Here is a 13768-nt window from a genome sequence, read left to right on the forward strand (position 1 = left end):
AATGACATTCAGGTGAATCTATGTGTCTGTTTAGATATCGTTTATTACTGAAAATTGAAATTGAAAACTGAAGACCTGTAGTAAAATAATTTTTAAATATGTAAATAGTGCCATAAGACCCAATTTTAAAGAAAAATTTGTTGAAATCCATACTTGCGGGTCCCATGAACAGTGCATGGGATTCACAAAAAAAAATGCAGACGTGCAAGCTCTTGTTTTCAGTGCAATACAAACATACACTATGTGAGAAGGAGGAAATATGCTCCCGAACTATTCAATAATTTTTCAACTATTTATGAGTTGAAAGGAGTCATTTTACATGACAAGAACACATGTCATTTTAACATAAGTTGAAGCTTTTATTGTTTGTTACAGTGATTGTCCCACCCAACGGACCAGTGACCTAGCCACCAAATGGAAGGAGGGGGAATCACCATGTATTTTTGTAAAATGTTTTACAAAATTTTTAAACATAAATCAATTTACAACTTTTTATAAAAAGATTTTATATTTAATGGAAAATATTTTACAATTTTGACCACATTTGAAATGCAAACATACACCTAAAAATGGAAAAAACGTTTCACAAAAAATATTTTATTTCAAAACAAATGGATCCTAGTACTCCAAATATGTTTGCAGTGAAACTTTATTTCTCCAAAATAATTTGAAACTGCCTCCATTTTGCACTTTTTGAATAGGAAAGTTTTGTGTTTGTGTTTATAAAGGGCTGAGATGCAATGACAAATTAACTCAAAAGACAAATGTTGATTCTAAAATTGTTTCGAATTAAGAAATGTTATTTTTAAAATATTTTCACAATAAATCTTAGGTGGTAGATTGTTATTGTGGTACGTGAAACCAATGATATGAAAGAAAAAGAATTTTTCTAAACCATTATATTGAACAAAAATTTACTTATTTTCATTCATTTTCAAGTTATATATTTTTTAAAGTTAAGTCATAAACTTTTAAGCAAAATAAGTACTTTTAATTTTTATTTAACTATCCCGTGTATCACACGGATTAGCGACTAGTTTGTAATATATTTGTGTTGTTGTTAACTTGTTAGGTATAAAATAGGATTCGTTATGCAAGTTGTTGTAATTTCCGTTGGTGTTGTAATGTGCCTAGGTTTGTTGTATACTGAGTTACTGACTTCGTGTTGTTTTAATATATCTTTCCCTTTCCATGCAAAAAGAAAAATAAAAGAAGTATATGGCTATACTATTTTTTTGTAATAAAAATATATACAAGGTTATACTAATAATAGTCTGGCCGGCATTAAAAATTATAATAACAATAATAATAGTAGCCAACCCAATATTTTGGACTGTCTGAATCAGAAACTTCCTCTGTTCTTTCCTATGTCATTTTCCTTTTTTCTTCTTTTGTTGTTAATTTAAGAGTTGTAAATTTAAAAGGACAATAATGCTGAAGTAAGAGTGAGCTAGAAAAACCACGCCCAGTTGGAGTAGAAAAAAATAATTTAATGAAACCAATATTAAATTTGTTTCACAGGCATGCATGTTCAGCTTCAAAGCATAAACTCAACCAAGAGATTGAAATGTCAATATCATATTACAAACATATAATCAATTTGAAGATATCTCTGAAGTCATAGCAATATATTTTTTTTCTTTACTGATTGAAACATGAAATGAAACACGCATTCAAAGATTGCATACGTTAATTCTTCTGCGAAGGCAAAAATAAGCACAAAATCGGTAACCAATAGCCATGGCTAGCAGAATCCATACTTCTTTCAAGCCACCATTAAGGTTCACTGTGTCGAATGAAGGCGAACTCTGAAGGGTCCTGCACCCTCCTTGGCTTTGGCAATCATATAATTGGTCTCCAGAATATTGCACTTTCAGAAGAAGTCTGAAGCCATAGTACATGAATGACAAATACTTCAACCAGCGCATAAATTTCGGTATATGCTGCAATTAAAACAACATCCTGTGAGTTTTTATGTATATTTGTGTCTCCAATCATCACTGATACACAAAATAGTGAAACGTAGGCTTTAAAAGCCTCTAAGAAAACAAGCCAAACTAGTATTGGTAAAGCTGCAATCAGTTGATATGGTCATTCTGTTCCCAATAGTAGCTCTTGATTGAACACTTGTCTTGGCCATTGTTATCAACAAACTTAGGCAACAAGCCAAGAAGGTTTTGGTGGCTTCTAATTATTAGCAACTATCATTTTAACATGAAATGCAGATCTTCATAAAGCTTGAAAATAAGACTTTATTTATCGGACCATTAATGTTGCAGAAAAGGATCCTCTTCATTTCAAATGGATCCATTTCATAATTTAGATTAAACATTACAAATCTAAAGGTGTAAGTATATCTATTACTACGTCATTTTAAATTTTAAATGATGTTACACCATGTAAAATTTTACATACAAGAAACAGAATCTTAAATAAATGTGAGATGAATATTCTCCATTTCACTTCTTAATTTGCAAAGTCAGTTTAGAAGAAAGGCAAGTAATGCACCTTAACTAGCATAATTGCTCTCTTTTTTTTATTCCCCAAAAAACAAAAAGTGGGTTAACAGATGTGTATACCTGGACATAGTAACCTCCTGTGAGAAGAAACAACATAAGTATCAAAGACGCAACCATGCCAGCCCTTTTAATACTCATAACTGCAGCTCCAAATAGTTCTCCTGCCCCCTAGAAGCATAAAAGATTAATTTGACCGTCAATGCAAGATAATCCAGTTTTGGAATTGATCTAACTTACCTGGCTTGTTATAGCTACCAACAGTACAGCAAATAATGTCAGGAAGAAGCAAGGGACAGTCCTGCTGAAGCCAGCCATGAAGTACACAATGAGCATGAAGAAGGTAGGATAGATAACATGCGCCACCATGTCACACAGAGTGCTGCACACATAGTATACACTCAATCTATACATGTCTGCTTTCCTTTCTTTTACCAAATAGATCTTTTCAAATGGAAACACATATACTGCTCCAAAAATTGATGATGATGTCCAAAAAATACAAATGTAGAACATTAAACCAACCTGCAATATAGTAATGAAAAGTCAGTCTGAATGTTAGGATTAAAAGAGAGTAGCAGCAAAGGAACAAGAAAGTACGATTGAAAAGCAGCTAAATCTTGTAACTGTGTAAAATGACAGTGTAGTACTTACTTGATCTCTGAGTTGAGCCTCTGTGTCAGTGTTGGATTTCCACCATAGAAGGCCTAATATGACTGCAACTCCAGTTGCTTGAACAAGTCTTAGCTTATCAAAATAATCGCTGCACCTTTCTCTGAATGTTCTCTTTGATAGTATCATGAATTGCTCCCACCAAGTCATTGTCCAATTCTTCTTTACTTGAATGGCTAATTGAAGATGTTCCGGTGTCTTTGTTCGGTGATTTTCTTCCTTTTCCTTTGGCTCCAGTTGATTTTTGTATTTGACTTGTAGAAACTAATACAATACACAAATAGACGTTGAGAGGGCAAAAAAAAGAGAGAATTTAGAAGACATGTAAAATTTCAAATTCTTACTTTGATTACAGCCTTCTCATAGTCAGGAGATTCTTGAAGTGTCAACAAATCTGCTGGGACACTTATACCATTCACTTGACCAGTTGCTAAATCAAGCAAAAACTCTGCAGGATTCATTGGTATCTCTGGGATGAATCCTAATGATGCGAAATAATCCATTGACTCTCTAGCCTTTCCATAATACACAGGGTAGCCTTCTGATATTAGCAGGAGTTTGTCAAACATGTGAAACATTCTGCTTGATGGCTGGTGGATAGTTGTGATTATTGTCCTTCCTGCCTGTAGACCCTCAAATTTAATGTTTAGAACAATTTCCAAGAGTTGAGTATGACAAATAGAAATTGCATTTAGCTATAGTACCTTCGCAAGTACTTGAAGAAGTACAAGGAGTCTATTTGCCGAGGTGGAATCAAGGCCTGAAGTTGGTTCGTCAAGCAATAATAAGGAAGGATCGACAAGAATTTCATAACCTATGCTGGTCCTTTTTCTTTCTCCTCCTGATATTCCTTTTATAAATCCTCCACCTATTCTTGTGTGACGACATCTATGATTACACAAAATAACATTCAGAGAAACTGTCATAAAGATATGTTCAAAAAGAACTTTCTTCTTGAATCTTTGAATATATCTATAAAGACTTCCACCAGCCACGCTGTCATCCAATACATACCTTTCAAGGCCTAGCTCCTTCACAATAATCTCTACTCGTGCATATTTTTGTTGTCGGCTCATGTTGTTTGGAAGCCTTAAACATGCAGAAAAAATCAAAGTTTCTTCGACTGTTAATTGTGGGAAGAGCACATCATCTTGCGTCACAAATCCAATCCTGCAAGGCAAAAATAAATTTTATGAAAAGTTCAATATTTAACCATCACCTACACCTTCTACAGTATAGTCAGAAGCAACTGATTAAGTTTCTGTGAAGTTGTCTAACCTCCTCTTGACAGCTGCATTATATGGGATGTCATTATAAGTAATTTTTCCTTTAACATTGTCAGGTAATCTTCCTCCTATCACTCTTAACAAGGTTGTTTTCCCACTACCAGAAGGACCCATCAGAGCCAGAATTTCTCCAGGGCCAATACTTCCCGTTATCCCCTTCAATATATGCTTGTGATTGTCTTTCTCCATGTTCAGCTGTGTGGCTACCTTGGACACTACTGCCTTCACTGGATTGTTGGAGGAAGCTTGGCTATTTCTCACTTTATACTCCACATCTTCAAACTGCATTACCAAAGGGAGATCAAAATATGTAACAATTATTACTGCAACTACATGATTGTGTACATATGAACATTTGGAAATTTGTGATATATTTTGACAATGTTAAACTTTGTTTTCAATATTAATAGGCACTTCCGCTTTTGGATGTAACTTTTTGCTGAAAGCTTATTTGTTGAAAGTTGGTTAAAGTATAATAGTTTTTTCAAATGAAATTTTGAATGATTTAGTTGAATCATGATAAGAGTTTAGCTTAGATCAAGGACTTGGGACAGTTAGACAGACTACTACCTTGAGATATATTGGAAGAGGTTGATCTTTGTTGGTATTAGAACTCTCATCTTCTATATCAATCTCTGAATACCTATTTCTAAGGTATGCTTGAGCCATGAATTCAATGTTGTGACCAAAACCAGCACTCCCGGCAATCTGCATAGTCCCCATTGTTGGGAGTGACAATGACATGTCCTCAACTTCATCCTCCCTCCTAATTTCCATGTAATTGGCCAGCAACCACAGTTAGCTTGCTAGAAGCTCAAACTATGTAATGGGGTTGAATCAAATTTGTAATGTAATGAATCAACTGTAAGAAATCAAAAGCTTGCCTAATATTGAGGAGGCAGGGTATAGGTTGGTGGGCCACATGCTTTCCATGCATAGTTTTAGGATTATGAAAGGCTTTGTTTTAGTTCCCACATGCTCTTGCAACCATTATGACTTGCCTAGAGAACACGCCAAGAACATGACTATTGACTATGAATAAGCTATCTTGTTGTGCTTAAATCTGGTCTATCATATGTACAAACATTTCTAGTCTTTTTTAAGAGGAGAATCATGTTGGAATCCCCCTTTTCTTATTGTAACAATTACAAAAAAGAAATCTTTTCATTCCTAACCCAAGGGAAATTTTCTAACTTTAATTGTATTTTAACTTAAATCGTTTAAATATGAGGATTGGGCTTTTAGGTTTTGGGTTATTAGATATAGAATTTAATAAGGTTCTGGTTTTTGGGATTTAAAGTGGTTTTAGGATGTTAGGGGCTCTTTAGGGTCATTAATTTTTTATTTATTTATTTTTTTTTTTTGACTTTCTAAAACTAATTCCATAGGTGTACTTCTAGTTTTCAATAAATAGTAATATCATGAAAACTTCTTTAATTCAAGAATAAAATTTAGGCATAATTCTTTAGGTGTTATATTTTAGATTTTTTTTTGGATCAAATTCAATCATGGGTTTGCATTGACCAATATAGCACATAGTTGAATTATGCGCTTTGGTCCATGCAACCACATGGTTGAATTTAATTGAAAAATTTAAGCTCTAAGCTATAGGTAAGGTATAACACCTAAAAGTGAGTGTATTTAACATGTAGCAATCCTTTCTTAACGTATAAAGAAAGGATGTTCATGTTCGCAAGATCATCTATATATATATATATATATATATATAAAACCGAAACCTCTGAAGCTCCCACAATTTTCCACGTCATCACTATTTTCTTTTTCTTTTTTCTTTTAGGTTTTTTACTTTAATGTATTTCCTTCTTCATTTTAGACTCTATAAAATAATATATTTGAATTATTCCTCCACGGCACTAACCCTAAACCTAATACAGCTTCTTTTTATTTGACTTATAATCCTACAATAAAGCAAGTTAGAAAGATTCCCAAGATGAGGAGGGATCGTTCCATCAAGCCATGTAGCGGAGAGATCAAGATAAAGCAAGTTAGAAAGATTCCCAATTTGAGGAGGGATCGATCCAACAAAGTATGTATAGGAGAGATTAAGGTAAGTAAACTTATTGAGAGAACCAATGAAATTTGGGATGGGAATTTCTTGGAAATAGTTGTGGCTTAGGTCCAAGTAATTTAGATATTTTAATTCAAGCAAAGAAGGAGATAAAACACCACCCAAAGGCATCCAACATGTATAACCAGACATTTGATCACATGAAAGTTGGCCATTGAGGTCAAGTTTTATGATGTTACCGGTTCGATTGCTACAACCTACTCCCAACCAGTTGCAGCAATCTTCGCCAACCCAGGAGGAAAGAGTTCTTGAAGGATCATCAAGACCTTCTTTAAATTTAAGAAGGGCTTCCCTTTCCATGTCAATGCAACCCACAGTGGAGTTGCTAGCACTAGAATTGGACCATATAGCTTCAAGTGAAATAAACTCAGTTTGCAAAAGAAGGAAAATAAGAGCAAGTAGAAAGGTGGTTTTCATGCTAGCCATCGTTGCTTGGCAATTTACAATGTTGAAGCTTCTTAGAGAGCAACCTTATTGCAAGGCTGAAGGTAATACAAATTTTCCACCCTTTTGTTTTTTTTTTTTGGAATGAATTATCAAAGGCATCTGGGCATAATTTTTTTTTTTAATAAGTTTTCCCTGCTCTCTTGCATACTGGAGTTTATTGCATTGATTAGCAATGTTGATGATTTTTTTTAAGGGAATGCCTCAATGAAGGACTGGTAGGTATATATATAATACTAATATATAGAGAGAGAGATTAAAGATTGGGGAGCTGTAGTTTTATTTTTCCCGGAAAGAAAATCTTTTGAATATTTTTTGTAAGTTTATTTGTTTTTCATAATTTCAAATCCTGATGAGAATCACTTTTGCTATGGAATACCAAACATATTTCACCATTAATCTGTTACGAATATATTTGTATTTTAGCGTTCATATACAATGATGCTAGGTGTAGTCAAGAAACTATAATAATTTATAATTAAAAAAACTAACACATAAAATAATTGTAAACTTTGATTTATAACTTTGTTTTATTTTTTTTATTGTTGGTATGTAAAGAAAAGGTCGGCTAAGAGGCATGAAATACATCTTTATAGATTTGAATTTATTTTTAAATTATGAAATATGTTATTAGTAGCCCATCTTCTGCTGGAATTTAATGCCTCACCCTTTATTTATTTATTTTTTCATATATTTGATCAATTTGCATTTTTACTCGATTAATACTCTTTTTTGCCTTTCAATTGGTACCTCTTCTTCTTTTTTCATTCATATATTTCAACATCTATTCTTTCCAAATTTCTCACATTTGTGTGCGTGATGAGGGTTTGTTTTGTTTATTGGCTTAAAAGTGTCCAAATGAATTTTTTTTAAAATAGTTTTACTATTTAAGCCAAATGACTAAAGCAATCTTTACTCAATATTTGATACATTTATTTGTCTTTGCTCCCTAACAATGTCATTTTATTCATCTGAAGGTTGAGACCATACAACATTATTGGTGTTAGAGTTTCACTTTTGGTCTTAGTATTTTATTTTTCCTCTTAAGTTGTAACTTTTATATGTGAAAATTTATAACTTTTGTTCGACTCTTCCATGCATTGCACGGGTTAGCGACTAGTTTTATTAATGTTCTAGACTCTGAGTAATGTTTGAGATACAAAATTATTCACAACTTTTTCACAAGTTGCTAAGATGGTAAGTTGTGGTTAGAGTAACAACATTTTCACATAAATTCACCAACTAATACACTTTTATAAATACACTAATCACAATAAGCCATGTCTATGGTTATGATTTTTTTAGAATAATTTTTTTAAGAAAATATCTTAACCCCAAAAATCAAAACCTCTTTGGAGTGATGTCAAACAAGTAAAAATATTTAGTGCACTTGGTATGTTATACCCATATATCAAATGTAACACACATGTCTTGTGCATATAACCAATATGAGATAGCATCTTGTGTAACAGTCCTTTCTAAGGGTGTGCAGCTAACCCGCCAAAACCGACCCGACCCGACCCAACCTAGTGGGTTGGGTCTATTTTTAGGGCTTGGTGGGTTGGGTTGAGTTACAAAATTTCTTTTGATAGTGAGTCGGGTTGGGTTCGGGTCATAAAATTTCAAACCCACCCAAACCCGACCCGACCCACCCATATATTTAATATATATTTAAAATGTATTATATAATTAATAATTTTTTTTAAAATAACCAGCTCTTCTTATCTTATATAAAAGTCAATTAGTTCACACAAACCCTAGTAAATTACCATTGTTGTTTAGTCATTAGTTTTGTTTGCCTTTAAGGAGTTAAATTGATACTAATCTTTGGGTTTTAATATATTTATATTTATATTTTTTTCTACTCAATTCAATAATAATAGTAATAAAAAAAAATTGTACAACTCATGGATTCAACCTGACCCATGTGAGTTGGGTTGGGTTAGGTTGGGCTGAATTTTTTTTAACCCACCATGGTGGGTTGGGTCAAAAAATCCCCTTAACCCGACCCAACTCGACCCGTGCACACCCCTAGACTCCTTTCATTTAAAGGATTGATCCTGTGCTTTCATTTGAAAAAGATATTCTACACAAAAAGGCACCTCTTGATGTTTCCAAATAAATCATTCAAGGTTCAAATCTCTCTATCTCACCCCAACTATCAAAAAAGATATTCTACTTTACGCATAATAATAAATCTACTGTGTGGCCATATAAATTAAAAAAAAAAAAGAAAAAAAAAAGAAGCTAAAATGTAAAATTCATTCTCTAAGTTTCACCATAATTCATTTCATCAGCTAACCTTGATTTAGTTCATTTCAGTTCCTTAAGTTTCAAGTTTATTCAATTAAGATTTCTTCGTCAACTCCTATTAAATTTTATAATATTTTTCAATCGTTAATTGAATTTTTTTTTAATTTAAAAAATTAGAAGAAAAAAATTAAAAATTTGGATAAATAATTGCAACATTTAACAAAAGTTGATGAAAATATTTCAATTTAATAAACTAGAAACTTAGAACACTGAAATGAACGAAAGCAAAATTAGAAGATTGAAATGAATTTTGGTAAACTATAGCGAGTCAATTTTACATTTTAGCCAAAAATAAAAAATGATAGAGGCATTGCTTTTGCTATCAAAATAGTCATACCGCTTGTGAACCCCTTTCACTAAAAGAAAAAGTTTTTCCAAGTCAACCTGGAGATCTCTAGGCTAAGAAGCTAGAACTCAAGATGATGGAGAAATGCCTCATTTCTACTATCTTCCCGCTTGTAGAGAAATATCCTTTGATAACTAACATTGGGATAGGTTAATTGGTTTTAGGAATCTCAAGCTATGACACAATAAGTGAGACTACCAAAAGAATTTGAGTCAACCAACTTAAGTCCCTAATAGTTTATTATCACTGAGTATGTTGTTTCACTTTGGACATGCATATTAATTATTGTAGACTTGTAAATTTAGACTAATTCATTATTCCCATTGTTAACTTATGCATTTGGCATAAAAAGTCTTATTAAGTTAGGTAGTAGTAGACCTATAACATGATCCTTGAAGTCAAATAATTTCCTTCCAATAATTTTAAATTACTTTGAGTAATATAAATTTGGTTCTCGTCAAACAAATTCAAGTAAAATGTTGTAAATAATGCACAAATAAAAACCATATGTTGTGTTAGAATCATGTAAAAGTGATGGTGCATCACTTATGACTTGGCACCTATAAGTTGTGAAGCAAAATGTGTCCCTAACATGATTGTTGTTCTTCTAAATAACCATTTTTGCAAATACATCTTACAAGTTCCAACAACTTCTCTATTATATCTTTCATTCCATGTAAATAACATTTCATCTCATTTCCATCCCCTACACTCAAACCACTCATATTTGAGAGAAATTGAAGTAATAATTGATAATAAGATTACAAACACTTAAACAAAGGAAAACTATATTGTGAGACATTGGAGGAAACCAAAATCCTAATTGTATTGTTTCTTTCTTTTCATTTTCCTCAAATCGCAAGTGCCCCAAGTTCAACCACCCTCGAGGGCATCAACAGAGATAACCTTACCCAAAGTGCTCCCAATGAGTTCTCCATTTTCCCTAGTCATGAGTCAACTGGGAAAAATGGCACTTGTGGGAACAAGTGAGAGGGTTCAATGGATTGCCTCTGGAAATTTTATCATTTGTTATCAAACACCATCTCTTTAGATAGGATTGGTGGTCCTAGCCTGGAAATGCCAAAGATATAATTCAAAATTCCACCATTTATATAAAAGTAACTTCGATTGTGATTCCAACAAATGCAGTCCCTAAGGCATTTTGAAAAATATCGATGAATTATTAGCAACCTCATATTCCATTAAACATGAACTTCAAAAAGAGTAAAACTTTTGTTGCCAAAACACTCCCTCGTTGTTGCAGTAATCCAACTTCTTTCATCAAATGAGAATTTTTTATATGAACCACTCTCTCTTCCCATGCAAATTTCTCATGACATTCTGATTTGAATATCATGAATCTAGTAGTTGAATCTATCACATTTGTGTGCTGGAATAAATGAAACAGTAAAAGGAATTGCTTGTTTCTTATTATTGCAAACTTTGGGTGTGGATCAGATTTAATATGAAATGACACTACAAGAAAAAATGTTTTTTGCAACAAAAAAATCATTGCAATACATCAAAGTCATTGCAATAGTTGATGTGAATTGTTGCAATAAAATTTGAGATAATAAGTTTGTGCAACAAAAAATTTCATTGCAATAATCTCTGGATATTTTAATGAAAACTTTGATGTAATGATATATATGTTGTTGTAATAAAAATTTACTGTAAGGATATATTCATTGTAATAAATAATTGTTTCATATTTGTCATTACAATAAATTGTAAAATAATTGATATCAAGTTATTGCAATGATATATTCGCTTCATGTTTGTCATTGCAATAGATTGTAAAATAATTGGTATCAAATTATTACAATGATGTATTTATAACAATAAAATATCACTTTGAAAATTTTGTTGCAATAGATTGCAAAAATAATTGGTATCAAGTTATTGCAACGATATCTTTATTTTAAATTATTGCAACAAATTTTCTTAATGTTACCAATAATTATAAGTTATTGCAAATAATTATTGTAAATGCAATAATTTTTCACTTTTAAGTTACTATTGCAACGATTTTTATCTTGTAGATGCAATATTGTGTCTAATACCACTATACTAATGTTGTTATATTAACATTTGGTGTAATATACTTATTTTGGTGTAGTGTGAGACCTTCAATTGAAGTTTTTTCACAGGATCAATAATCTGAAACTCCTTGTTTATGTCATATAAATTCTCCCTAAAAAGAATATATCCCCTAGAGCAGTCAACGAAGGACAGATTTCTAATATCAGATAATACCTTGATGCACTATGTACCCTCCTTTTCAACCTTCCAAAGAGTAATTCTTTCTTTGCTGCTAGCAGCATATGTCTTTACCACAAACCCCATATTTGTTGTCACTAATGATTCTTTACGAATGTTATCAACATATGATCCTCAACTCTTTGAAACAACAGAAAAATTCAATCAAGTAGTTAGCCTACAATCGCAAAAGATGCCTTCAAGAAAGCATGCTCAAACCATCAAGCATAATTAATAAATAATTGTTTCATATTTGTCATTGTAATAGATTATAAAATAATTAATATCAAGTTATTGTAATGATATTCGTTTCATGTTTGTCATTGTAATAGATTGTAAAATAATTTGTATCAAATTATTACAATAATGTATTTATAACAATAAAATATCACTTTGAAAATTTTTGTGTAATAGATTATAAAAATAATTGGTATCAAGTTATTGCAACGATATTTTTATTTTAAGTTATTGCAACAAATTTTCCTAATGTAGTACTAATAATTATAAGTTATTGCAACTAATTATTGTAAATGTGATAATTTTTATCACTTTTAAGTTACCATTGCAACGATTTTTAACTTGTAGATGCACTATTGTGTCTAATACAACTATACTAATGTTGTTGTATTAATATTTGGTGTAATATACTTAATTTGGTTAACTTGTAAATGCAATATTGTGTCTAATACCACTATACTAATGTTGTTGTATTAATATTTGGTGTAATATACTTATTTTGGTGTAGTGTGAGACCTTTAATTAAAGTTTCTTCACAGGATCAATAATCTGAAACTCTTTATTTATATTTTAAATTCTCCCTACAAAGAAGATATCCCCCAAAGCCGTCAATGAATGACAGAATTCTAATATCAGATAATATCTAAATGCACTATGTACCCTCCTTTTTGACCTTCCAAAGAGTAATTTTTTCTTTGCTGCTATCAGCATATGTTCTGATCACAAACCCCATATTTGTTGTTACTAATGATTCTTTACAAATATTATCAACATATGATCCCCACCTCCTTGAAACAACAAAAAATTCAATCAAGTAGTTAGCCAACAATCGCAAAGGATGTCTTTTAGAATATGGTCAGGTACGTCTTTTGCTTTATTCATTTTAAAACCTATTCAAATAGCAAAAAAGACAAATTTATAAAATTAAAAAAAAAAAGGACTAAAATATACAAAACTATTAATCAGGGTTAATCAATATTAATCCAACTACAAATCAACAAAATTAAAGTCATTAAATCAAACGATAATGGTTTATAGCTACTAAGCTATTAAACTAAAATCAAATTTCATATCAAACTTCAGTCTCATGTCAACAAAGTGATAAATCAAGCATAAATTATGATAAAAATAAAATGGAGTGTTTTAGAAATTTAGTTAATATTTGTTGTTTCCAAGACCTTGGGTATGAAGGGCTAGATTTCACTTGGTACAATCATAGAACCGAGAGGGGGAGGACTCAACTTAGGCTGGATAGGGTGTTTGCTACAATGGATTGGGTAGATCACTACCGAAATTCAAAAGTGATCCTTACTGTGAAATCAACCTTAGATCACTACACCATCTTACTAATAGAACAACACCACCCTAGGCAAGGGAAGAGGGTCAAGAGGCGCTTCCATTTTGAAGTTGTTTGGACTTAAAAAAAGAAATGTAAGGAAGTCCTCCAAATGATGTGGAGAAACCACTCAGGTATGCAATCAACTACAGGGCTGATTAAAGTGTGCAGTGGGTTTAACTAGATGGATTATAACATGATATGGCAATTAGGATGCCGTTATGACAATGGTACGACACAGATTAAGACAATAGGATCATAAAAGAATCA

The 13768-nt window shown here is 31.9% G+C and overlaps 1 protein-coding gene across 4 annotated transcripts; it reads right to left on the minus strand.

The window, feature by feature from the left end:
* Nucleotides 1-1504: 1504 nt before the first annotated feature.
* LOC115955082 (ABC transporter G family member 26) lies at nt 1505-5396 on the minus strand. 4 transcript variants are annotated; one of them, XM_031073132.1, is made up of 9 exons: nt 5045-5396; nt 4467-4756; nt 4203-4358; nt 3893-4076; nt 3533-3811; nt 3171-3452; nt 2753-3041; nt 2580-2680; nt 1505-1943 (listed from the first exon to the last, which is right to left on the minus strand). In XM_031073132.1, exons 1-9 carry the CDS (start codon nt 5249-5251, stop codon nt 1674-1676), a joined length of 2058 nt encoding a protein of 685 aa, XP_030928992.1. In that variant the 5' UTR covers nt 5252-5396; the 3' UTR covers nt 1505-1673. The 4 variants fall into 4 exon arrangements, 3 of the variants coding, with proteins under 3 accessions (XP_030928992.1, XP_030928991.1, XP_030928993.1); XM_031073131.1 differs by having other exon boundaries at nt 2580-2687; nt 2757-3041; nt 5045-5251; XR_004084023.1 differs by having other exon boundaries at nt 1858-1943; nt 2580-2687.
* Nucleotides 5397-13768: the final 8372 nt, after the last annotated feature.

Source organism: Quercus lobata, chromosome 8, assembly GCF_001633185.2.
Source record: "Quercus lobata isolate SW786 chromosome 8, ValleyOak3.0 Primary Assembly, whole genome shotgun sequence".
NCBI classification, from domain to species: Eukaryota; Viridiplantae; Streptophyta; class Magnoliopsida; order Fagales; family Fagaceae; genus Quercus; species Quercus lobata.

What these genes read in the sequence shown, in the direction of transcription:
- LOC115955082 (XM_031073131.1), bottom strand. Translation starts at nt 5,251, where the DNA reads ATGGAAATTAGGAGGGAGGATGAAGTTGAGGACATGTCATTGTCACTC. An exon ending in CTCTTCCAATATATCTCAAG is followed by an intron (nt 4,757 to 5,044) that starts GTAGTAGTCTGT and finishes TTGGTAATGCAG; the next exon opens with TTTGAAGATGTGGAGTATAA. An exon ending in TTCTTCAAGTACTTGCGAAG is followed by an intron (nt 3,812 to 3,892) that starts GTACTATAGCTA and finishes GAGGGTCTACAG; the next exon opens with GCAGGAAGGACAATAATCAC.